The sequence below is a fragment of the Symphodus melops genome (genome assembly GCF_947650265.1).
Source record: "Symphodus melops genome assembly, chromosome: 4".
NCBI lineage: Eukaryota > Metazoa > Chordata > Actinopteri > Labriformes > Labridae > Symphodus > Symphodus melops.
The window spans coordinates 15251517-15277830 of NC_136694.1; the positions used below are offsets into that span (position 1 = coordinate 15251517).

Genomic DNA, 26314 nt, shown 5'->3' on the forward strand with positions numbered 1-26314 from the left:
CTTCCCATGTCACTGTCAATGTTTTGGTCTAACTTGTCTTCATAGTATGGCTATCTGCTTTTTGGTGAATTAAAAAGGGAAAGAGTCATGTTCTGGAGGAAGCCTTCAAAAAACTATGCCAAACTATAAAATAACAATGTTGTGATTTCAAGACTTGTGTTTAATAGCTTGCATCTTCTGCCTCACAGAATAGAGCTTCATGTATCAATTTAAATAAGCTGCCCAGTCAGCCAAAAGCAGAGAAAAAGTGACTACGGAGACAACAGTGTTGCAGAGAGGTAATGAATTCAAGAGAAAGTTTCAACCCTGTTATGTTTCCTGCTTCCCATGTATCCGAGTCAGAGAAGTGATGAATGTCTTTTGGCTTGCACAATATGTTCAGTGTGATCCAGTGCTAATATATCAAAGATGTTCAAAGTTCCGGTGCAAATTCAAAAGCAACATAAATCCTTAAAATAAATTGGCCCTGATTTGACCTCTTTTCTTCCTAGCCCTTGTCCATTTTACCTTCAGTTCACTTTCTAAATAAGCGCACCATTTCAGAACCTCAACAATTTTCAATACAATTTCCAGGAGACCTGAACCAAATTTCTTCCATATGGTGCTGTTTGAAACATTTCAAACATGTTCAGTGTCAGAATCTCTACAGCAGGATTTTTGAGCAGGGTATGAAAACGACACTTACATGCTTTCTTCAAGCATATCAGCTGACAAGAAGTGCTCATCTCCTGTCTTTGTTAGTTATTTTTCCCCCTTGAAATCTTTGCATCAGTCAATCTTGCTTGCAGCCAACTGTCGAAATCCCATGGACCTGGACCAAAGATGATATACACATACTGCTTTCTCAACATAAACCATTGGGCATGACCAAGCTGCAAAACAGATGTCAGGCAATATGACTGCATAGTGGTGGTCCCTTTTGAAAGACCTGCCTATCTGTCCACACGGTTTATTTATCTTGACTTGTTCTATGTTTTCAAATGTTGTTACTTTCTTTGGCTTCTCCTGTTTTGTTTTTTTTGTTTTTTTTTTGTGTATCATTAATCCCACAGCTTCTGATTGTGATTTTTAACCAACCTGCATGTGATTGTGTTTGATTTAGTTTTTCATTATGCTGGTCATTTATCTAAAGAAATCCACAGGAGGGATTTCTGACTTTGAGCTCTCACCTGCTACTGACTCCAAAGGTTCTGTTATTAATTATTTTAGTCTGCACTTGGAGAGCTATTATTTCCTTTGATGAGAAAAACAGATATTTGAGCTTTGAATAAGTTATCCACATCATTAAAAAAAAACAAGAGAAGCAGCCAAATGATACTCTGTGAAAGTAAACAGTGTTGATTTTAAGCTAACTCTAGTGCTAGGCTAGCATTATCAGCATTCAAATGTAGAGGAGTAAACGATTCAACTTAACATGTCTTTTTATCATCAAGATTCAAACCCTTTTTAAAATTACATATACATTGGGATTGTTATTTTACCATCTCCTGTCTTTGTTAATTATTTTTGAATTTGTGCAAATCAAACACTGGTAGGTTAGCTGTGGCTACACTTCACACTGGTGTTACCACAGTTCATGGCTTATTGGTGCCAGAATGTGCATGTTTGTGTTACATGTCTCACGCCAGGTTAAACGCTGGTCTACAATGACTAACATGAGGAAGTTACACTGGCACAATGTTGTTTACCATTTTCACCATCTTAGCTAAGCATGTTAGCAAATCTGTTATCAACAACAGTATGCTGAAGTTGATGTGCATGTTATTTTTCAAATCCCCGAGATGAAGAGGTGTTCGCAAAGTCTTTAAAATGCATGTTGGTGAGGACTTGAATGTGTATGCCACCATTAGCCGTCATCAAACTCTTATTACAAATTTCTCTCAAGTCCAAAAACTTAAACATGGTGATTGGCTGCAGAGGAAAAGTGCGGGGATCAACACAAAACAACAGGTTGCTGCTCGCATGACTGATAGGGCAAATGAAAAGCAGCGTAAGAATCAGTGAATGAGTTCTAACATCGTCAGAGGTGGTTTATTTTGTAGCACTACAGTGATAGTTAGTGGTAGTGTCTCTCTCTATCCTCACAATGCCGTCATTCAGTTTTTTACTCAGCACCTCCAAGGATGTGGCTTTGATTTGAAAACATTTCTTCATCATGTCTGTACATAGACCAGCTAAATTTTGGCCAGGAGGAGGTGATTTTTCATTGTTGCCTGTCTACGTCTGTTTCAATAAGGATGACTGATGTGTGTTTGCACTGAGAGACATCTGCAGTTCCAGTCTAACAAAAATTGCTTTGCCGAAAATACTATGCTTAAGGCCTCAACCATGTAGTAGGTCTCTCTCGAGACCCAAGAGAAGGGAATTGCTGCATAAGTATCTTGGCAAGCCAAAAAGAGTGAGCTCAGTGTGTTTTTTTAAAGTTTAAAATAATGGCTGTAGCACTATAGGTTAAATCCCACAAACCAGTTATGGCAAAAAGTCTATGTATAACTCCAAAGAATTTGGTTTACACTCAGGGAAATAATTTCTGAGATCTTATTATTCTTGACTAAAGAACAGGACGTACGTTCAGCTAGAAATCATTTAAGAAAACCTTCAAGTGTGCACGCATTAGATTGTGTTCCTCAGACTCAAATATAATTCAATATCCAATTTGGCTTATGGAAAATGGATATACTTTCCACTCTCTCATTTTCCTTTCTCCCTTTCTTTTTAGTCTTTCCTTAAATCATAATTATTTATCTTTCAAACATTTTTGAAGGCTGGAATGGTGGAAGAGTATCATTGAATGTGTTTTTTGTTAGCGCTGCCATGCTGTGTTTTTATGTAATGGTTAGACTGTTTGGGTTTATATTGCTATATTTTCCATCCCACATGTTTACAATGTTTTTGAGTCATTGTCAGGGATTTGAAACTTTCTGTGTTTCTTTGTCAACCACATGTGAAGTTTTCACATTGTTTGTAGAGAAGAGTATCCTGCTGTGGGTGAACTGTTGTTGAAGATTGATAATTAGCAAACCAACCAGTTGCATGAAGGCTGCTATATACTTAAAAGAAACGCTGGTGTGTTAAATTCACTCAGATACGGGTAAGTGTTGATTTACAGCTGAGGTATAATTTTCTGAGTCAAAGGGCGAGTGGTCAATATGGTAGAGATTTACCCTTGTACCCAACAACCTTGAAACAGCTTTTAAATTAGACATACCTGGACTTTTATCTTTAGTTGACTTTCCTGAACTAATGTGAAGGATTTGGGGGAAAAAACGACAATCCTGCCTCTTTCTTCCCACCTTACATAGGCTGCTTGAGGAATTATTTCTTTTATTTGTCTTACACTGTATATGCATCTTATAGGGAATTTGTTTCTCCTAAGAGGAGAACAAAATTATTTTTTGCCAGCAGCTTTAACACTACTTAATAAAGCTTGCACAAGGCATAAATATCTGAGAAATGATTTTATAATATGGCTTCCCCAGACAGCTTATCCTGGCTTTAAGCACCAGCATTTGGAGTGTGGCTATTCCTTTTAAAGGTCACATTAAAACACAACTCTCAAGGACATTTTTCTTTACCAAAACCAGGCACATCTTGACTGGAAATGATGCAGAAAAACATGATCCCCATATTTATTTATCTTAAGCTGGAGTAACAAAACTCCTTATTGTCAGAAGAGTCAAATATGTTTCTCAGACTGTCAAGCTATACAGCTGCACAAGTACTAACAAAAATGCTACCATTGAACACTGAACAAAACCTACCTTCTCCATTATAACATACAAGGACCAACTCCCTCTGTCTGAAAAATAGTCCTAACTTATAAATATAAGGTAAATCTGAGAATTACTAAGCATGTTATTTTTGTGAGGGTTATTAAAAAAATCATGAATCCATTTGACATGAGTCACTGGGCATGTAAGAGCAGATTTTATTTGCAGCACTCTTGATAAACAGTACGCCAACATATCCAAAAAGCCTTTTCTTAAACACAGCCATAGAACTGAAAGATCATATTACTCTTGTCTCAACAAGAATCCTAGTTTTCATAAAGGGATTTAGGGGCAAAGACAAAATGGAAAATTCTGTGTTTTAGAGTTAAAATAAGAATGTGACTGTGTGGAAATGTGAGCTGAAACAACTTTAAGAGTCATGATGCATGAACAATTGAGTGAAAGAAACTTGGTTATTAGGACGACGCCCAAAGTGACACAGATTTCTAGCATTTCACACATTTCTCTGTTGGCGACTTTGACCCTGTTGCGACCTCAGACGACCTAGAATTCCGTTCTGCATCCTGTCTGATGTCTGCTTTTGATCTATTGTTCCCGTAAAATCTGCCAAATCCCATTCTGGCTGTGCAAAGGTGTGGAAACAGCACTCTTTCATGATTTTCCTCTCCATCTATCCTGTTCTTCTCATGTTTTCCTCCTCGCAGTCTGTTTCCTTTTCATCTACTGTGGTCTGGGACTGTGTCATCTCATGCACAGACTCTGGTTTAACTCCCAGTGCACACCAATATCAGATGTATTACTAATGCAAGTAACATGGATGTCAAGTTTCTGGCGATGTTTGACCCTAATTGCAGACTAAATTTTCCCCAGAGTGGAAAAGTAGTGGCTCAGGATGCTGCCAGGTACTCTTCATCCTTCTCTCCATCCTGTTTTTTATCACCATCTGTGGTTTGTGCAGCCATGCTCTGAGGGTTTGCAAGCTGCTTTGGCTTTGAAAGCTTGGGTACCCTGTGCTTAGGAGGTTCAGAATTAGGTCCATGTTTTGCAGAAATAGATTTCTAAACATCTTTTTGAGTTTAACAAACCAGTTCAAACCAGTTCAAAGTCAGATTTCATATCATCTCTCCCACTCTGACTGCTGTGAGTCATTCACATTTAGAGAATTGTTCACAAACTACACGTCACTCATCTCTAGAGTGTTAGGAGCAGGGTGATCTCACTATAGGTCAGTCTCTCACTGTGTACTTCAGCACATCAGCACTTCAACACTTTGACTTTCTCAAACTCATACAACCTGGTTTTGACTCTTCAAACAGTGTAAGGCAACGGGGTCAAGTAGAAATGGAACTGCATTTTTTTTTTTTTTTACATTAATGATATAATTGTCTGTTTTTCCATGGTTGGGTCCAAGAAAAACATTTGGCCAGATCCTTTGAGCTATCTAATGCTGTGTCCAAAACAACAAGGATTCAAGGAAAAAAGCCAAGTGATTAAGTAGGAAAATATGTATGTACGTGTGTGTGTGTGTGCGCCTTTGTGTATTTATTTGGTAAACTGTTCATTAATCTGGTCTAAATATATCCACACAGCAATTGCAAATGTAAATGAAGCTCCTAGGCTGCATGCCAGTATGCATGTGTAGTAGCCAGCTATACAGCCAGAAATGTGTGTGTGTGTGTACGTTTCTTTGTAAGTGTGATTTGAGTGTTTTCATTGTCTAAAAAAATATTAAAATGCACTGCAAAACCTTTTCTTTATTTAGCCATACAAAACACGCACATCTCCTCCTTATTCTTTTATCTTTTTTTTTGTTGCCGCAAGTCATATAACTTTAAATGTGTGAGCAGCGACGGTCTGAGATTAAATTTGGGATATCTTAAATGAAAATAAACACCATATCTTAGTAGACGTGGTGTGTAATTAAATATGTTATTACCTCCACAAAGGAAGCTTTGTTTTTACTTGTGTATCCGTTTCCACACAGATCTTGGTGAATTATGTACTTTAGTTCATTTATGGGTCAAGAAGGAAATGATATCAAGGATTTGTGGATGATTTAGGAATAAATGGTCATGTAAACAATGCAGAGATTAACATTAAGAACCAGTTTGTACTTTCTATTCATTCCACTCTTTGCTTGTTATGTTTAATGTGTTATTAGACGTTCCATATTCACTGTTTTTCCTTGCACAATTTAAGGGAAAATGCCACAATTATGTAAGGCACTCTACAATTACAACCACATGTGCGACCATGTACAAATGACCACTGCATGATGGCAGTTAAGTGCTGCATATCCTACACAAGCTTCAGTTACATTTCTTCCAACACATTAAAAAAAGAGTCAGTGTTATGGCTCTTCTTAAGTAGATACAATTAAGACATCAAACATGATGAATTATTCTTACTGAGTCTAGATGCAAAACATACTTTTTCTATTAATTCAGGGAAAAAGCACAAGAAGGGTGGGGAAAGAGTGAAATATTTAAACAACTGATGAAAACTTTTTATGCCTAAAGCTCACCTGTTGAAGGACAAAATAGGCGCATACACCTGTCTTAGAGCACTGACAGACAGATGCACAATGGCTTTCTGGTGACAGATGTGAGGGGAGTGTGTGTGCTCATTCTTCATTGAAACCTTAACTCAACACTTTGACATAAGGTGAAACAGGTCACCTTGAATAACATCATATTCAAGGTGGCTATAAGGCCATCATAAGCCTACCATACTTACTTACTATAAATTGTATTTGCAGAGACCTGCAGTATCTTTTCATTTATCTTAATAATTAGTGGCATACTCACTGAGATCGACAATGCTTCTCTCTTAGCCTTACTAGCCCTGTCCTGTCATTGGGTCTACTTGACTCTTCAATACAGACTGAATTCTTTATCAACTAGCCTGTTACATGGGCTGACATGACTCTTGGAAACAATGTGTTCATGGTTATTTATCTCACTTTTTCTCAAGCTTTTTCTCTCTATAGCACAATGAGGTTGACATTTGTAGTTCTACATAAAATTTCTCCAAATTGTAGACAGCTGCACAATTATACTGTTTTGAACCATGAGTGTTTCTTACCCAGCACGAGTCTCGAGAGATTTGGTTTAGCAATGTGACCTGGAATGTTCTCAGCATATTTGTCTTGCACACTAACGTCCATTTAAGAGTAAATAAATGATAAATTTAGCATTCACCAGGACTCCTGGTCAAAGACCCTATATATTCAGCACAGACATTCATTATCCACAGGCACTATAGCCTATGCAGAAATTAATGAAATGAACATACAATGTGTTCATTTATAATTAGCAAACTAAGATGGTGAACCTGCCTGAACATACCTGCTTGGGACAATTCAATTGAAAATGCTAACTTGCTGTTTTACAATCATAGGCTACATTTCTTATTTACATAGCATGCCAATGTAAGCATTTGGCTCAAAGCACTTCAGTTCCAGAGATAGCCTTTTAGCTACCATGAACTAGCTTAGAGATGTTGAATTTGCTGGCAAATATTTGAACTTTCCCATGATAAAAAAAAAAAGTATCAGAAGCTGTTTGTCTTGGCTGACTGGCAGCCTTTTTCACATCCAGCATGCAAAGCAAGCAAGTGTGCTTATGATTTAGTGCTTTGCTGATGTGACACCACATAAAAATCACTTTATAAATCTTTGCAGATTTCCAGATCAGCAAATTTGTTTTAGGAGTCTTTAAAGGTTTCATTTACTGATATCAACATGCATAAGGATGAGTCAGCCATTCCTGTATGGTACGCGTTTGGCTCATAATTAAATAAAGTTGGTATTTCAAATTCCATGCAAGAATGGATGATAACATGAATGGAGACAATCCTAAGCAAAATCCTTATCATTGAGCGTACTCTGTAGAAGGATGGATTTTAAAGTTATGGTAAGTCCTCCGGTCTCTCTTTGATTTTATCGTTATGCCCTGTATGGTGCAGAGTTTCAGACGTTTTTTTCCACTCATTCACATTCAAGAGCACTTGTGTTTTACCTTTTGATCCATGCCATTTTCTTTTATTAGGCAATCTGAATTAGTCCCTTATTCCTGGATTGACCGCATCATTTTTATTCTGTCTACTGTGCCTTAAATGAGGTCAACCACCAGACTCCCTTGCTCTGCTCTCTGGTCCCCTCCATCACAGTGCTTCAGCAGCCAAACCACAAGCCTCAATTACCCAGCATTCCTTTGTGAAGACGAGAGAGGTTTTGTGTTGCACACTATGAAATTAACATTCACAACAAACCTCACAAACCATAAAACCATCTCGGAGACTGCACAGTTGCAGATTTTACCATTGAGAAAAGGCAGAGCTTAAATTTCAGTCTTACAAAATAGGTTATTCCTCCAGGCTTCTGTTTTAAGACAATGGGCAAGAATAACATTTGAAAATATCTGCATTGATCCTATGATTGTGCTCCACTAAGCCAAATGCAAATGCAAAATATATAGTAAACATTAATAAACAACTTGAAACTTTTGAAAAATTGTTTGAATTTAAAAAAACTCTCTTATTTCAAAATAAACAGGTAAATTAAAAAGGCCAAAAAACGGTAACGTTAATTCAGTCAAAGCTAGCTGGAGATAGCTGCAGCTAGCATCAATTGATGACCTGACTGATAACCCCATAAGTGAATTATTATTATGTGAAGTAACATTTTGGTATCTTCATTTAAGACCCCATTCAGTAATGCAGCAGGGGACTTGATTCATGAAGAATAAAACTTATCAACTGACAAGAATATAACCCACGCACCTTAGCAAAGCACCAGTAGCATAGGCCTAAACAACAATCTAACATAGCTTACTTCAATGTGGTAAAATGTGAGCATTTTTTTTTTATTATCATTGAAATATTAACCATAAATGTTATAAGAGTCTAAACTAATGTGTTCTAAATTCTCAAGTCATTCTAAAAGGTTAAAACAAGCTAACTTGTATCCAGACTAGCAGTAGGCTATTAGTAGCGCTACTTCCTTCCTGCTCGCCTTAATAAAACATGTTCATATAAAAGTTACTTCTTATAACACTGATACTCTTTAACCTGTTCATGACATTAAGTAAATGTAAATACGTTGTTTTCTGTCACAAATATACTAAGACAGATTCATAATGCATAGACATGGATTTTAATGTCGGTGATGTTTCACTTACAAATCCTTTCCAAGCACCAGTCCAGCTTTCACACTGAGTACAGTCATGCACTTTTCAACAACCCTTGATGCGTTATATTTGTGCATACATTATGTACTGTTGTAGCCTGTAACAACATTTTTTTAAAGGCAAAATATTTATTGTGCATTGTCATTTACATCACATCTTATCACAAACTGTTACTTGTCTACAAGGGGTGAATGAGAAACCTTCATACAAATGGATATTATCTGCTGTAAATCATGTTTTGTAAATTCTATAATTTAAATATAAGGGTTGTAAGTATGATCATTTTTAATGCAAAAGCTGAAGCAATTCATCCACACAACCCATCAGGGCAAGTTCAGTAGGCCTGTTATCTCCTTTTTAACCAAGCTGCATGTCCCAGGTAGTTGAGTGGTGAGGTAATGTAATACTGCTTAGCTATGTTTTTCATCACCAGTGTCATTGCACTGGAATTCTTTACAGCTATATTGCCTAATCCATGGCTCAATTTTGAAAACTTGTCACTCCTGTTATATAAACTATCTTAAGTATATGTTTTAGTCTAAAAAACCTTTCTCTTTTTGGGTTTACTTTTGGAACTGAGCATGCTGAAAGAGGGAGCTGGATGATGTTAAACACTTTGTATATTTATACTTTAAAGATTAATTATCATAAGTACGTGAATTTAATCAGTCTGACAATGTTTGTGGCAACGATTCAAATTATTTCTTAATAAACACTGGATTCATCATGGTTTTGTCAGAGTCTGACAACATGCATAACACCAGGGCCTAATTTCACTGCTTTCCTGTCTGTTTGTGTTTTTATTGTCAGTTACAGTCAGTTCACACGAAACAGCTGCAAAAAAAAAAAAAATCACTTTTAAACTACACTTTACAATTTGAAACCACCATTTACTATACTTCCCAAATACACAATACCAATTTAATAGAAATGCAGATTAAAGCTTGAAAATACTTTTCAAAGAAGCATACTGATTTTCCTGTAACCTGCCATCGTGCTATTATAGCTTCAGTTGCTCCGTTCTTGTCTGAGTGACCAACTTTAGAACTATTTTGTACTTGTTGAAGAGTAATCTCTCTTTAACCAGTATTAATCTTGTGGAAATGGGACATCATCACACTTTGTGCACATACTATTCAATGCTGGTCATGTTGATTACACACTTCAGGTCACATCAATGCAAACATTATCAGTCACAATTGTCTGCACTCCTGTTTAAGAGGGCCTTCTAAAAAAATAAAATTGTCAGACAGGATGGAGTAATCACAGGATGGATGAAGATCTCAGCATAATGTTGACTGCGAGTGTTCAGGTACTGTCCCTCACGTCCTGAATGTATCAAGCCACTAAATGAAGTACAGAGTATTTAAAGTAATAAGCTCCTCTGCATCAAATACTCTCCACTATGTTTCCTCTGAAATGTGTTTGTTATTGTTTAAAAAAAAAGTTGGTTTGGTGAGACATGGCGTTACATACAGACATTAAACGCACTAATGGAGTGGAGTGATTCAATCTGATGCATTTTCACATTCTTTAATCAGTTTCCTTCTAAATAGGTGATGCATGAAATACATAATTTAAAAGAATATAAAAAAAACCATTGTAATGATGGCATGATTACAGTATATGATGGCAGATGCATAACATACTATCGTTCCCTTTTTAACATAAAACCCCCCCCTTTTTTCAACTAACTTTCTTAAGATGGCTGAGCACACAGGTCAAGTTTTTTTTGGTACTAAATGTACCGTGTCATTTGGTTGAAATAGGTAAACCTTTATCTTTATTATGTCATCGAGGGTGATGACAATTGTATTGAAAAAAATCAAAACATTAGGCTTCTGGTAAAGCTCCACTGAAGCAATTGAAATACATTATCATTGCTTTGACCATGTCATAATCAAATATGATGTTTTAGTTTGGTTTAATGGATGGACAGCAAAGATTTGACCTTAAGAGCAGTGTGCTTAATGTGCACAGGCCTCCCTTCAGAGGTAACAGTACTTAACTTTGACACAGAGCATAAAACTGCATCTTACAGCTGAAAATGTAAAACATACATAAAGTTGAAGCAAATTATGTTGAAAATACTTCTGAAAATAGACAGAAAAAAATAAAACCCCATCACAACATATAATATATTTATCCCAAAGGCACCTTAGACAAAGATACATCCCCTGTGCTCAAGTGGTTATGGATTTGGGATTTTTTTTTTTTTTAAGAGAACATAGACAATCTTCTCAAAGCCTATAACCACTGTATGGACACACTAGATCTCCACAATAAAAGGCTACATTAAAGGACTTTTCATTGCATAAACTCTTCAGTAACTGATTGTCTAAAAACTGGACTTTTAGAAAGAATGCAGTTCTGTCAAATTCCAAGATTTTACTCATTTCATTCTCAGTATGCAACTTAAAAAAATGATCTTTATCTTTTCACTTGAAAAAACTTTGTACACTACACTCACTTCTTTGTTTGCATCATTCCGCGATACTGCAGCTCCACAATGGTTGAATATTTGAAAGACAAAACATAAAAAGGGGAAAATCTCTCCTCATGCAGATAATGTATCAGGGTTTATGCTCCCAAGTCTAGCAGTGGAAGGTTAAAAAAAACAACACAAACATGTGTATGACAATTGAACAAACAAAGATACAGTTTGAAAACAGCGATCATGAGTAAAAACAGAGTCCAACAAGTTTTGACCTGCTTCTGCAAAAACAATCTCCCTGACATGCTGGTGAAGGAGTTTATCTTCCCCTCCTTCCTTTGTATCCTCTGCCTCAACTTCAACTCTTCCCAAACTACCAGCCCAGTCAGTAAAAGTGATCCACTCCAGTCCAGGTGCATCATCATCATCAAAATCTTCACCATCAAGTCTCCCTCTTTCTCCTTATTTTATCCCACGTTATATATCTTCCTTCTCAGGCTGGACTGTCTAGCTCCCCCTGCAGGCGAAAGGCTGGAACGACGCTGTATTCCTAACCAGATGAAGGGGGGAGATGGTACCTCCTGTTCCGCCGAGGGGGTTAAAATCGGGAAGTTGCTGGGATTGATAAGACAGGTTAGTGAAGTGGGTGCAGGGATCACACCCTGCTAGTTGGGTGGCAGTGGAAGGTGCAGCTGGACAGGTGGTCAGCTGCCCCTTCAAGGTTCTGGGAGCACCCTCCTTCACAGCCCTCTTCTGAAAAGAGAGGATGTACTTGTCATATCTTTTACCAGCTGATTGTCTATGTCGTTGTGAGGAAAACAAATAACTCCTGTACCTGAATCTTGACCTGTCCCCAGCTGGAGACGCCTCATGTGACGAACCACTGCTGTTGCATTGAATGCTTGCTGCAAAGCAAAAAACACAAATGCAATTTAATAAAAACAACTTTAGCATTGCATTGGTCAGACTGTTGACCTAAAGGGACCCTTACAGCAGCCTTGAGAACTTATTTCCATAGCTGTTGGAAGATTAGAGCCCTCAGATGACTGTTAAACTCCAATGAGCACTGTTCTCAATAGTTATCAAACAAGACTGTACCTATTAATGATGTGATTGTTTTTATTGTAGCTACACTTTCTTCACGTGCGCGTCAAGACAAAAAAATAAAAATATACCATATATTAAGCATATATTAAAAAAATCTAATTGCATCCAAGACAAATTACAAGTCGGACCTACCTTCCACTTGCTTTTCGCAAAATTCTTTTTGATCTGAGCGCTGACTGACTCATGGATGTTCTTATCCAGAGCAGTATCTCCAGAAATCCTATGAAGCAGAGGGGCAGGAAACATACTGTAAGAGTGGATCAACCATAGACTTTATATCAAGATGACCTATGACTACAGAACATGTTCCATGTTAACAGATGGTACATGGGTCAAACTACAAAGGTAAAATACAAGTGAGATACATTATTGTCAAACCTTGATTCTGTCTTGAAATCTATTATCATGTTGATTTATGTCCAATTGCCAATTTTTCTGAGTTATTTATTATTAAATTAGTATTTGTATGCTCAACAGCTCTGTTGACAGATGCATCTCCTTGCAGCGCTCTCAACCGGATAATCATAGTAGAGAAAGAAATGTGAGAGATCTTACCACACGATTATTTAACATTCCACAAATGTGAGTGTCATCTCTAAACAGACACAAATCTGTTCTGCTGTGGACTGTGACGACCTGAGTGATCTTTGACATTTTATCATTAAGTTTAATTTTTACTCTCGTTAGCGGAAGGGGTGTGATCAATTCTGCGGATTAAACAGCCATCTCCTTTTGACATACAGCATGGCTTGACTTCAAATTACGCCAACAGCCCAAATTTTCAGCACTTGTCCCAAGGTATTTTGGCTTCACTTTTTTACAACTGGAGGGGATGCAGATGCATTGTCCATATTAATATACAGTCAACTGTATATTACTGGAAAAAAAAGGAAATCCCTGAAACTGGGGTCAGGCAGAAAGAGAGAATCGTAAGTTAGGAGTTCACGAGCAGTACCAGGGGTGCTGCAGGGCCTGCTCACAGGTGTAACGTTCAATCGGGTCTTTCTCCATCAGGTGGACTATGAAGTCTTTAGCTAGAATGAAAAAAGAAGGATACAACGGTCAATGTCACATCAGCCCACTGTTGGAAAATAATGTCTATTTATTTGTGAATACCTAAGCTACAAAATCAGTATATGGAAATTATATGAAAACAAATCACAAGGCGTATCTCATGTGCCAGAAAATGTGCTGCTTGTCAATGTATAATTTGTTTGGAAAGTTGAGGCTATCCTCGCCCAGAGCAAGGAAACTTGGACACAGGCCAAGAGTCAGGACAAGGAAAAAGAAAAGTCAACATGCATCATTGTCTTGGCTTGTGGGATGAACACCTGCAAGGTGACAGGTAGGGATCTGATGGAAATATTTACTGGAAACATTGAAACATCAGTTTCTCTTTGTGAGAAATAGCTGCACTCGCTCTGTAAACAAACTCTTTGGAAGGAGTTGGTCTGTGTCTTTTACTCGTGACTAGTTGCAGGTGAGGAGCGTCTGCTAACAAACTCTGGCCGAGGACTTAATTGTTGGAGTTATTCCAGATGGCTGGAGCCTTTTGTGTTTCGGCGAGAGGAAAACGCAACTATTGTTGCATGTCAATGAGCCACACTGTGAACAGTCTTCTTTAGAGATAAGATGCAGGAGAGAAAAATGTTTGAAGTAAAAAGTTTTACTCATTTCATCATTTTTACCGTCTTACGAAAGAGTCTTTGGCAAAGAATCTCATCAGCTGCCTGAGGAGAAAACACTTCAGCAGATGTAATCTAATTTGTGCTGAAGTGTCTCAAGGTCCTTTTATGCCACACATTTTTACTTCTTCCTGCACATGTTGACAGAGAAGTCTTAAACACAGACCGTCACAAGCTTTGGGATGTGAATGAAAGAATCGCATCATCAACAAAGTACGGACACCACATATAACTTTAATTATTTAAAATGATTATAAAGGGTAAACCCCGGACAGCTGCTAAGCTGACAAGAGGTCTAATGACAGCTTGAACAACAATGAGACACTTGAATATTTTAAGTTTTAGCTGTGTCACAATGAGAAAAAAGCTGAAGTAAATATCTACAAAAGTACTGTACCTGAATCAGAGATATCATCCCAGTAGGGGGAATCAAACTCATACTCAGCCTTCAGGATCTGTTCGAATAGTTTGGCATCATTCTCATCATAGAAAGGAGGGTAACCACACAGCCTGAGACGCACAGGAGAGAACAGAAGTCATGTTTCCTCACAGTTGAACGGATTATGTTCAAGCAAAAGCATCTCAGAAGTCTAAATGAAAATCTCAGTCCAATAAATTGAATAACCAGCCAGTCACACAAAGAGTACTCACAGTATATAAGCTATGACGCCAATAGACCAACAGTCCACAGCTTTGCTGTAGGGTTTCTGGGCCAAAACTTCAGGGGCTGAAAAAAAAACCAAGCGGTAATACAGAGGTCATGAAAAATTGAATTATGTTTGACAAGCAACTGGACACGACGGTGCTTAAAAACAAAACCAACGTCAAACTAATGAGATGCAGATGTTGTACTGTAACTTTACCGACATATCCAGGTGTCCCACACGCTGTCGCCATCACACTGCCAGTGCCTTCAATTTTGGATAAACCAAAGTCACTGATCATGATCTTGGAGTCTTCATCCATGCTATAGTAGAGCAGGTTCTCTGGCTGCCAGGAAACAAAACAAAACCAGACCTGTTGAAACAATGATTTTGTCCCACTCATGGAAAAACTAAACACACAATAAACACACACAAACACTTTCACCATCTCATGCAGTCACTGATTATAACGTAATGTTATCATATGATTGTACCGAAGGGCATTGTAATGAGGTCAACTTTTGTTTTCTATTAGCAAAGCCATACTCAGAGGGAAGATTACACATAATAAGTAGAGATTTTCCAGTACGGAAAATAAACAAGGATTTGGGGAATTTATGGATAAAGATCTAGATATTCAGGGATTGGCATTTGCACACTGACTTCTCCATCGTGTATGTGACCCTGAACTGACCTTGAGGTCTCGGTGCACGATGCCCATGTCGTGAAGGTATTTGACGGCGTCCAGAATCTGTAGAATGAGCTTACTGGCATCTTTCTCTGTGTAGAAGCCCTTCTCTATGATTCGATCAAAGAGTTCCCCACCAGACACCCTGGATGAAAAGGCAGACATGTTCTCACTCGGTAAAGGGAAGCTTATGAAATACAAAGTTCATGATGGACAGAACATAAACACAATCATTTAACTGAAATATGTGGAAGTGAGGAAAGAGCTGATTTGCCTAAACAGCTTCAGATATAGCACGAGGTGATGGTGAGAAGACGTGTGAAAGGCATGATGTTAACACATTGCTCAGGGAAGTATTCATGAATAAAAAGAAGTGAGTGAGTTTAAAAGTGACAGGGCGTGAGGAAGTTGTATCTTTGGGACTTTGTTAAAGGTATGGGACGCTGCTTGTTATTGCACTAAGCAGCCACTAGATGGAGACCTCACTCTGTCTCAAGGAACTCTGTGTTTGTGTGAGCCTCCAGTATTCTCACCTGCACACACGCAAGGAAAGCAAGATGGAAAGATGGAGAGGAAAAAGAAGAAATGTAGGAAAAAGAGCAAATATTAAATACAAAAATCAGGAATTACTGGAGTCTGTTCGGGATTATATTCAAATATTTGTTTTCAAAGTGTGTTTCTCTGTGAATATTTAAATTCATTACTGTGGTGAAACACTCGGTTAGGATTCAGTAGAAACACAAATGAAGTGAAAGGACACACGAAAAAAAGATTTAAGTTGAAAATAATTTCTTTTCAACTTGACCTTGATGTAAACCCTCTCGCTCTCCCTTTGTCTTTAACCCCCCCAGTTTGTCATCAAATGATCTAATACGTAAATGATTCATGTTTTATGGAGTCACTGAGTTAAAAGCAATCCTGATTCTGATCCGACTCTTTCTCTCTCTGCTTTCATTGACATTTCAGTGGTTGAGATGGGAGGGCGGTCGACACAGGCTAAAGGTGTGAGGGTGAACTCCTCACTGGTGTTCATGAGAAGGCACCAGGCAGACCACAGTGTTTACTTTTGTGTATTTATATGCATGCGAGTCAAAGGGTTACCGAGTGAAATTAATAGCATGTGACATGCAGTGTGTGGGAAAACAGCACGAGTCAACACACTAACGAAGCAGCCACACAAACCCACACGTGAGTACTCACAGTTGCATGACAAGGTAGAGGTGTGATTTACTTTCAAATATCTCTTCCAGAGAAACGATGTTGGCATGTTTTATCCTGTGAAGAAGCACAGAAGATAGAAAGAGTTACACAGCTGGTTATTTTTTATTTACACAGAGATTTCTCAAGATGGTCCTCATTAGGGTTTGTTCGGGATTGGTGGGTGTGTGACCTCTGCCCTACAGTCACATTATGTGTTTCTCTCTGACAGGAGAGGAGACTATATGCTGTGTGGTGGCATGCGCCTCAGTAATTGGCTGCACTTTGTGATCTGCTGCCCCCTGAGACCCGTGGGTGCAGTGACAGAGGTGTGAGAATGGCGCACTACAGCTAGATTGGTATTGTACCTCTCTGCCTGACCAGTGTGTATCATCACCATCCCTGCATTACATTCCGTGGCCACTTTATTTCACCTTAACACGACTGTACTGTGATCCAAGATATCCATTTTACCAAATAAAGTGGCGAATAAGTGTCAAAGCCATCTCATACAGCGTCATTAACACGTATAAGTGGGTGAGGGGTTACATCATATTAAACATGTAATACATGAGTTTCTGTTAAACCTGTTTTCTCAGATTTGCTCTTTGAAAAACAAAAACAAACCTGTTTGTCGTTTACTGAGGGAAAACTGCCTGTGTTTGTATTTGTAATTTGCAGTTATGCAGAATAAGGCATTAAGTGCTTTTTAGTGATTGAAGAGGAGACAACACGCTACTAACGTGCATGCTAATGAGTGAGCAGCTAGTTAATGATTCAATTGTTTACCACACAATTAAAAGAACGATGAGAAAAAAACTATGTAGACAGAAGTGTCATATTTGTTTCAAAAAGCCTCTTTAAAAAACCTGTGAGAATGCAGTGCTGGTTTCCCCTAACATGATGATTAATGTGGAGTCATGAATTTAACCTTTCCACCTTTAGTCCATGAAGAACGTGTTTGTAGGATGGATATTCTTCTAATTGGTGGTTCTGGATTAAGGTGAGCTGCTTTCAGAAGGCTTTATTTAGGCAAAGTTAAGTGCATTGTTTGTCATATTTAGTAAAAAACCGAAGAAAAAAAAACGTATTTCACAACGGGAAAAATTCAGTTGGACATATTTTTACTTTGTTATCATACCAAAGCCAGCCTGAGATACATGATGATGATGGTTTGTGTATGCGTGTGTGTGTGTGTGTGTGTGTGTGTGTGCGTGTGTGTGAAACATTGCAATCAAACAATAACACATTCTGCACAGCTCTGATTCTCGCCATTTAAATTTCTCCTCTGAAGTCCTTTATGTGAAGTCATTGGGTATTCTTGAACGTGCTTTAACATTGATAAGTGGATTTCCTTTATCATGGGCATAAGTTGGTAAGGTACTAAATGTTGCTCAGTGGAAAACTGTACTTATTTCACCTTAGTACCAGGACTCTGTGTAACTGTAAACACATTGAGAGCATGTTCAAACATGGTTCAGTAGACTTTAAGGTAGACAAACAAAGATAATGCAAAGTCAAACAAAACAAAACAAAGACGACACAAAACCAAACCAAACAAAGACAACACAGAGCTAATTGTCAGAGCTGAGCCTGAGGTAAGTGTGTGTGTGTCAGCCTGAGCTCATGCTGGATTAGGGCAATGACTCTTGTGCAGCTTGTCACAATACATGGACACCTTCATTCATCTGCTTAGCCCAGTGTGGAGAGAGGGATTGACCCATTGAAGGTTGAATGAGGTATTAAAGCTGCTGAGTGAGCAGACACGTGTGACAGCGCATGAGTCCCAGCGTGCTCTGTTACACACAATAACAGAAGGTCAAGTAAGCAGTACAGGTAGGTATTGCATCTGATTCCTGTGCAGGAGGAGGTCGAGCAGAGAATGACACCACGGTGGACACGGTGGTCATGGTGATCGTCAGGGAGCTGAAATGGTTGGTGAGTCATCTTGTGAGCCCTGTCGGCAGCCGCTGCTCTCACAGCTCATCAGAACAGAAGTTAGCAAATGAGAGAGCAGAGTTCATCTGTGCATGCAAGTAAAGACTTCATCCGACATCAGGGAGAAACTCCCAGATCAACTGATCCTTAACCCTATACTCTGTTGAGTTTCTCAGATCATTACAGTGTATTGATGGAAGCTTTTGGAGAAATGCCGAGCTATCCCCGAACAATTAGTTGTCAAATAAAGTCCTTTAGCATCTTTTCCGTTCTTACCCACAGCTCTGAAACTAATTTCACATTTATTATAGATGAATGGAGGCGTTTTAGAACTTCTGTAGGACCTTTTATTAAACATACAGAATGATAAATCAAGAAAATTGACAAGTAAAAGCCTTTATCCCACATCTTTAATGTCTAAGAGGAAATTAGGAGCAATATCACTTTGCACTTAAGGCATCTTGTTTTAACTTCCTGTGCTCCCATGGCCATTTTAACAATGGGATCGATGAGCTGAGGCCAACATTAATTGAGATGGATCCTCTTTCTAGCTTGAAAACAGGAGTCTGGTGGGTAAAATGCTGCCATGAGAATCCGTTTTTGTTTTTTCATGTACTCAACAGCAGCCTCAGAGCAGCTCCTAGTATACTAATACTTGAGATGGATTATTAGTCAGATCCAGCTGGTGCTTTAAAAAAACTGCTCTGATAACATGAGCCTTACAGAGAACCCAAAAGAGTGAAAACACCATTTGTGTTTTATGATCACACCTACTCAAAGCTGCTCAGACGTGCTCCTGGAAGTGTGATTTATGACAGCAGGAGACAAAACTGACCCTGCCCAGAAGCTCCTGCTGAGGGGGAGTTAAGGAGGGGGGTTGAAATAAGTAATGAGTCTGAAAACTTGGACAAAGCAAATCCAACACAATGATCCAAGTCTACCTCCGTCTACTCCTTTTTTTTTTTTTTTTTTTTTTACAGACTCTGCTCTCATTCCACCATAGCCGTCTCATTGCTGTATATTGGCAAGAGTTGTGTCTCCTGTAACCCAGGCAACAAGAGTGCTAAAAATAACTTTGGACCTGATGCAGATCAGCCATATTCACCATGGCCTGTAATCCCCTACATCGAGAGACAGATGTGTGTGAACAGCTCAACGATCACAAGCATCGTCAGGTCTCCAGTTTCTGTCTTTAAAAATAAATGTAAAGTATTTCCAGAGGTGCGAGCGCATCTTCGCACATGACACATATTAGGAGAACAAAAAAAAAGGATAAGGCTATTTAATTCTGTCTGGTTTTTTTTAAAGGCGTGTGAATGGATAAATAGTTTGTTCAACTAATTTTAAAAACTTCAAAGTTTTGATTTAATGACACTCACACGTTACACGTTAGAAAAAAAGGATCTAATTCCTATCCACATGACGTTTTCAAACATATTACAAAAGGACCAATTCCTCAGAAGAAAGCATTTCATAATGTTTATTGTTGTGTCCCTGGTATGAAGGTTTGTTGTTTATTCAGGTAAACATGTTAATATTTAAAACAATATTCACCATGGCAATTATTTGAATTTATGAAATGTCCCAAGCACGACGAATTATAATGGCGAGAGGATTATTTGAAGTAATACACACAAATATTAACTAACAGTCACAAAGCAGAAGTTCTTGTCTTCGCATTAGTCGCCCAAAAGCTTTTTCAAGGCAGCTGCGAGTGCACAAAGCAGCCCCTGTTCAAAGGACGAGATAAAACACGCTTGTGCAGTGCGCCTCTGCTCTCAAAGTTGAAACCTGCTCATGTAAATCAACCTGACTTCACACACAGGGGAGAGGACTTGGATGGAAGTGGTCCATTATTGACGGGACACTTTCAACACAATCACATCCACATAACATTGAACCTTAATTGACAGCTTTGGTCAGATGGAGTCAGTTTATTAAGCTGTTAGTTTTAGTTTGTCTTCGATAGTGGGACAAGATGCACAGAGGGCCGTTCCTTCTATTATTGCCCCTGGTTGAGGCAAACGTTTTTCAGCAAATGGAGCTGCATGTAAAACAATGCTCTCAATGTGAAGGTTAGTTCCCTCTTTCAGTGTTGTGCAATTCCATTATCATCTCTTTGTGTGCAACCACAAGGTTTACAAGTGGCAATGTTATGTTGTTTTCTTTTGCTCATAGTCCAATGATCTTGTCCCTTCATGGATATCTACACAACAAAAATGACACCAGGTCTGGAGGACTGAAAGTAGTGGCTACTTCTACTGCCCTTTCTGCTCTAACACTCTAAAAAAGAAAGCAAAGTTCAGCGAGCCATTTTCAAACCTGTTAGTCTTCTGCTGACAACGGCCAACGGTGTGTGTGTTTGTGACTGTATGCACGTGTGTGGATGTCTTAGGTATATGACAGTGGAGTGCATGGATCAGAACATCCATTACTGGAGAAACCTGGATTTCAGTTCACTATGGACCCCACTATTTGTAGAACTGTTATGCACAACAATGCATATAACATCATTGTTAGCATATAACTTAACACAATGGTGAATATGTACCGTCTTAATTGAACCATGTGGCTAGTATTTTAGATGCAGATCACTAAACTTACAAAGCTGTGTGGCTGCAGACAGACTCGCTTAAAGATGATCAATCTATCGTCCACTTACTTGTGCAGGACTGCTATTTCATTCTCTATGTTGTTTTCTTTGCCCTCCAGCGCCTTCTTGGGGATACACTTGATGGCCACCAGTCTCTGGGTCCTCTTCTCCTCAGCCAGGAACACCTCCGAGAAAGCTCCCCTGCAACACAAAGCACACAGGTCAGTCAGTCGGACCTCAGTCCATTTATCTTCAGCTGTTTCTCTAGAGCTCTGTACATGCTTCTGTGACATCGTGTGGAGGGAGAAAAAAGACAAAATCTTCTGCTTTGATGTTCAATTTTGTGATCAAAATGCTTAAATTTTCCGGTAGTGAGTGATACAAACCCACTGATTTTTCTTTAGCCTCCTTAAGTACTGAAGTTGCAGGTGACCCAAGTTTTTTACAGAGGGAATAAACAAGGTACCAACGCTTTGTTGTTTCAATGTCGATACTGTATGAGAACGTGTACAGTTTTAATTGTGTACATTTGCACATATTGACTACCTCATCTCTTCGTACTGTCATGCACTGTTTTTTTTGGGTTTACTTTATGAGAGCTACAATTTTTGATTTCGTTGTGCTTCTGAAAGAGGAACAATGACAATAAAAGAATTCTGATTCTGTGTGATGCCTCAGTAGAGTAGTAATGTTCACTGTGTCTATGATAAGCAACAACAAGAAGACAAACATCCTCCCCTGTCTTTCTATCAACTCAAATCAATAATTGAAAACAGGCCACACACAAAAAATAAATAAATAAATAAAAATTCAGCCATTTTCCCATGACCCATTCAACAGTAGAAGCAGACATTTCTTATGACCTCTGGTGTTTTGGATGAGATCCAGAGATTTCTCTTCACTTGAGATCCAAGGCAGCACAACCGCTATAAGGAAGCATCATTTTAGGTTTCAACTGAACATTACACCAAAGCCATGGAGGAAACACTGTACAAGAAGGATATGAAACTAACATTAGTAAGTTGCTTTCAGAACTACAACTCAACGTGTTCCGTCAGCTGAGCTTGTGTTTTGAATCTCCAAGGGCCGAGAGCTTGTTAACTACGAGGCCAATATGTGTTTTTGACATTATTCATTTTGAGTAAAGTCTGGTTTGATTTTTTTTTTTTACATTACTGGTTGTTCTGAAAACAACGTGACACTTTTTTCTTCTATTTAGTCGGTTTTAAAAGTCACACAAACAACAAAAATGCACCATAGTTCTTCTCACTGAAGAGAGAAATATTCCTGCGCGAGTGTTTCTGTCTGTGAAAGGAATGCTTGGAATGCTCTCAGATTCTATCTGATTCTGTGGAAGAACTATCTAACCATAAAAACCAATAAATTTCAGCAGTATTGACATGATCCAGCGCGTCTCCGTTTCCCCAGAACATGTGGTTTACTACTAGTGTTACAGGATGTGAAAATAAAGTCATGCTGGTATCAATGTTAGGATACAGACGCACATCGGCTAGACAGGCTGTGAGTGGCAGGTTGAATGTCAGCTGTCAGTTTGTGCCCAGCAGTATCTCTTCTTCCGCATATAGCTGCATGTGTGGGTAGAGAGGAACCATAACTGTCCAGTCATGAGGTTTGCTGATACTTTATCAGCTCTGCAAAGAAGGAAGGCCTCAATAGTTCCCGTGCCAATGTAACCAAAAAGAGAAGAGACACAGAGATCACAACTTCTCCATGAGTTACGTCCTCTTCAGGGTCTGCTGGCTACAAACAACACATCTTTTTTTGGGGGGGAACATTCAAATAAAACAATTTGTTCTTTGTTATCTCACAACTGCGAGATGAAAAAAAAAAAAAAAAAAAAACGTACAAGCCTGAACATTACTGGTGCACTAATATGTAGCACTAAGAAAGTTCTCCTCAAGCAAACCCTCGAGGTGCTTTCAAAGGAAAATAAGAGTGTGTTTTCCGTTGTGTAACGTGTACACAGCCCTTTAAAAGTTTACTTTTGTTTAAATGCGATGAAGTTGCCCTGTGTACACTTCAGGCTGTAGCTGTATTTACAATTGCTCCCTGAGCAAACAGCTAAGGTCAGTTGGTTTCTCCATCAATCATCATGCCAGTGTCTACAGTTGTATAATGTGTAGTCTAGAACTCAGAATCTATTCCCTGATAAAATCAGTTTAAATCCTGAGAGTGAAACCTCCTGGAACTATCTCAACAAGACACAGAGAGAAAGGCCATTAGCTTTGGCAGAAATCCAGCTGTGTTGAGAGGGTTTTCAGTGCGGCAAATTCCTCTGCAGCATCTGGAGGATTTAGTTGACATTTTCCATGCACCCACTGACAGACCACGGGGCTCTGGGGAGGTGTCACACAGCGGTTCACACAAACACTGGTACAATCCAAGAACAACTTATGTGTCTCTGTGTATTAATAGTCCTATTGTGCCCACTCCAGTGGCAAATGCTTACATTCTGAATTTAGGAAAAGGTGTGACAAATGTTCTCCTTTTTTAATGTTGGACGGAGATGATTGGATCATTTCATTTAAATCTTAAGCGATGTCATTTGATCGATTGGTTGATCGTGTATGTTGACGTGTCTTGTAAACAATGCACGTGGATTTATAAGGCGCGGTAAATTTAATTCACAACATTACAAAGTTGTACGCTCCTTCTACAGCTCAGTGTTCAATCAGATGAAACTTTTAAATCTAGAATTGTCTCTCAGAAGCAGAAGCCACTTACTTCCTATCACCAGTTGACACGAGACATTATAGTTCAATACCAAGGTTTTTCTGAGAAACTGTAGGGTATCTCATAGTCACAAAGATCATTTCAAACAGGATCATTCTGCAAGCTGGGGACTTTAGACACGTTCCATTAAAGTCTATTTCTGCCAATGATGACATTTGTTTTGGGCATGAAAGCAAAAGTGATATCACTACGGGCTGGTGATGGTATTCTTTGTTTTACTGCTAAAACATTTGCTTATCATAAAAACCCTAACTTTTTGTTAATTTATTCTAGTGATACATTCGGAGGTTAGTGAGATTAGAATCGGCCGTGCTCTAGTCTGGGCCACTCGACCCAGACTGTACTGCTGTCTCCAACAGAATCGCTGCATTTGGCTAGAGCTTCTCGTCAGTCCTCAGTTCTACTGCTGCTCCATCTGCCAGCTGCCTTTGACACTGTTAATCACAAAATCCTCCTCTCAACACTCCCTGAACTTGGTATATTGCCCCACCACTGGTTCATGTTCTTCTTTTAGAGCATTTTGGAAGGGTAAAGTGTCCAAAGTGCACAGCTTATCCCCAGGAGTGCCTCAAGGGTCAGTGCTTGGTCCCCTTCTCTTGTCAAAACCATCTCATTTGGTGTAATCATCTGCTTCTATGATTTCTCATATTACTGCTGACAAAAAACAGCTATTCTTGTCTGTGCTGCCAGATGACAAGAATGCCTTTAAGCCTAGCTGGATGGGATCTGTGAATCTGATTCTTCGGGATGAATTAATGTTACCTTCAACTCAGCCTATCTAAGACTGAGACCCTTGTCATTCCAGCCTGTCCTTCTAAAGGTTTAATTTGGTATATTCTACAAAGAAGGTAGTTCAATTTAAAATAAAAAAACCTATGAAGTGATATTCATGCTTAACTGAAAGTAATGTGTAAAGCAACAAAGTGTGAGTCTTCAGCTCTTTACATACAAAGATGAACACACCTGTGCGTCTCATTATGTGTCCACTCAGTGCTAAAGTCTATACATGGAAAGTACTAGCCTCTCGTTCAATATATTAATACAAAAAAATAGTTAGTGTTCAGATAAGCCTATTAGTGCTAAATGTACATACTTTTACCACCTAAGGAAATGTTTCCAGGTTCTTTGTAACCTTGACTGCCCAGTCATGTCAATTTTATTCATTCATGTCAACTTAGGTACTCATTCTTGATGTTATTAACCAAGTACTTTTCATTACTGGTGCACCTGCCCACGCGTTGTGAGCTACAATAGGACAACTTAGTCGTGTTATATGTGTAACTGAGCTTTCTGGGTTTGGCTAACTGAATATTGAAGAATTGTTGCATCCTTTGTACATCATTAACTCTCAGGTTAACAATGCTTCAGATAGAAGTGTATGGGGGATCAAAATATTTCTTTTTCAACTTGCCACTGTCACAATACGGTACAGCATCAGCAATTGTGATGAATGTTTGCATGTTGCTTAGAGGTGTGTTAGGTTTGCCGAGAGCTTAATCCTAGCCAAGGTTTGGACTGGATTATAAACGACATCTACATAAAATACATAAACTTTTGTTTACAGAGTTGTTCCTGTTCTTAACAGGACATTCTTATCACAACTTTAGGACATGAACCCATCAGGTGTAAAGACACACACAACAACTGCCACTAAACTCTCAATAAAGACACAATCCAAACAGAAGGCGTGTCCTCAGTAATCCACTGTGCAAATTCTTTACACAAGGTTTAAATAAAGACAGGCAGGCGCAGCAAAATCATTTACATGCTTGCAGCCTCAAACAAAGTAAATATTTACCAGCTGATTAAACATCATATATTCCAGCGATCGCGTTTGTGCTACTGCACCAACATTTGCTTTACAAACTACATGATAAATCTCCAAACAGTGGATACTGAGGCAGTCTTTTTGAATGTCTCTGCTGAAAGGAGTTCAAATGGCAGCACAGTTCTTTCCCTGACATAATGTCTGTCTCCTGTCGATCCTTGAATAAGCTGTTTGCTTAAAATACACACTTAGTGTTGCAGCTGCAACCAACCTTTTCATGTGTGCATCCCACAACGACTCACTCTGTGCATCAAAGGAATTTTAAACCAAGGAATTAGGAGTTTAAATGCCATCATGCATTCATTTGACATCATGCATTCATTTGCATTCATGCATTCATTCCCTCCCATAAACCAAACACTGCACATGGCACAGCAGACTGCTACACAAGCCTAAACAAAACCAGACACACTTTAATATGAACATAGCAAGCAACAAACACATATTCATCAATTTTTACAACTAAGTGTCATGTTTTTAAACTGTATACTTGTTCTTGAATTTAAACACTTCTCAGTTTCTTTTT

General features: G+C 38.7%; 1 protein-coding gene across 3 annotated transcripts in view; it reads right to left on the reverse strand.

The window, feature by feature from the left end:
• Positions 1-9688: 9688 nt before the first annotated feature.
• Positions 9689-26314, reverse strand: part of camk1b (calcium/calmodulin-dependent protein kinase Ib) — a 30807-nt gene continuing 14181 nt past the window's right edge. For all 3 annotated transcript variants that reach the window (XM_079340769.1, XM_079340770.1, XM_079340768.1), the window contains 10 exons: positions 21276-21407; positions 16679-16753; positions 15485-15623; positions 15010-15136; positions 14798-14873; positions 14544-14656; positions 13417-13495; positions 12594-12681; positions 12190-12259; positions 9689-12107 (listed from right to left, as the gene is read on the reverse strand). In XM_079340769.1, the coding sequence (XP_079196895.1) occupies positions 12010-12107; positions 12190-12259; positions 12594-12681; positions 13417-13495; positions 14544-14656; positions 14798-14873; positions 15010-15136; positions 15485-15623; positions 16679-16753; positions 21276-21407 (997 nt within the window). In that variant the 3' untranslated portion in view covers positions 9689-12009. The remainder of the gene's footprint in view (positions 12108-12189; positions 12260-12593; positions 12682-13416; positions 13496-14543; positions 14657-14797; positions 14874-15009; positions 15137-15484; positions 15624-16678; positions 16754-21275; positions 21408-26314) is intronic.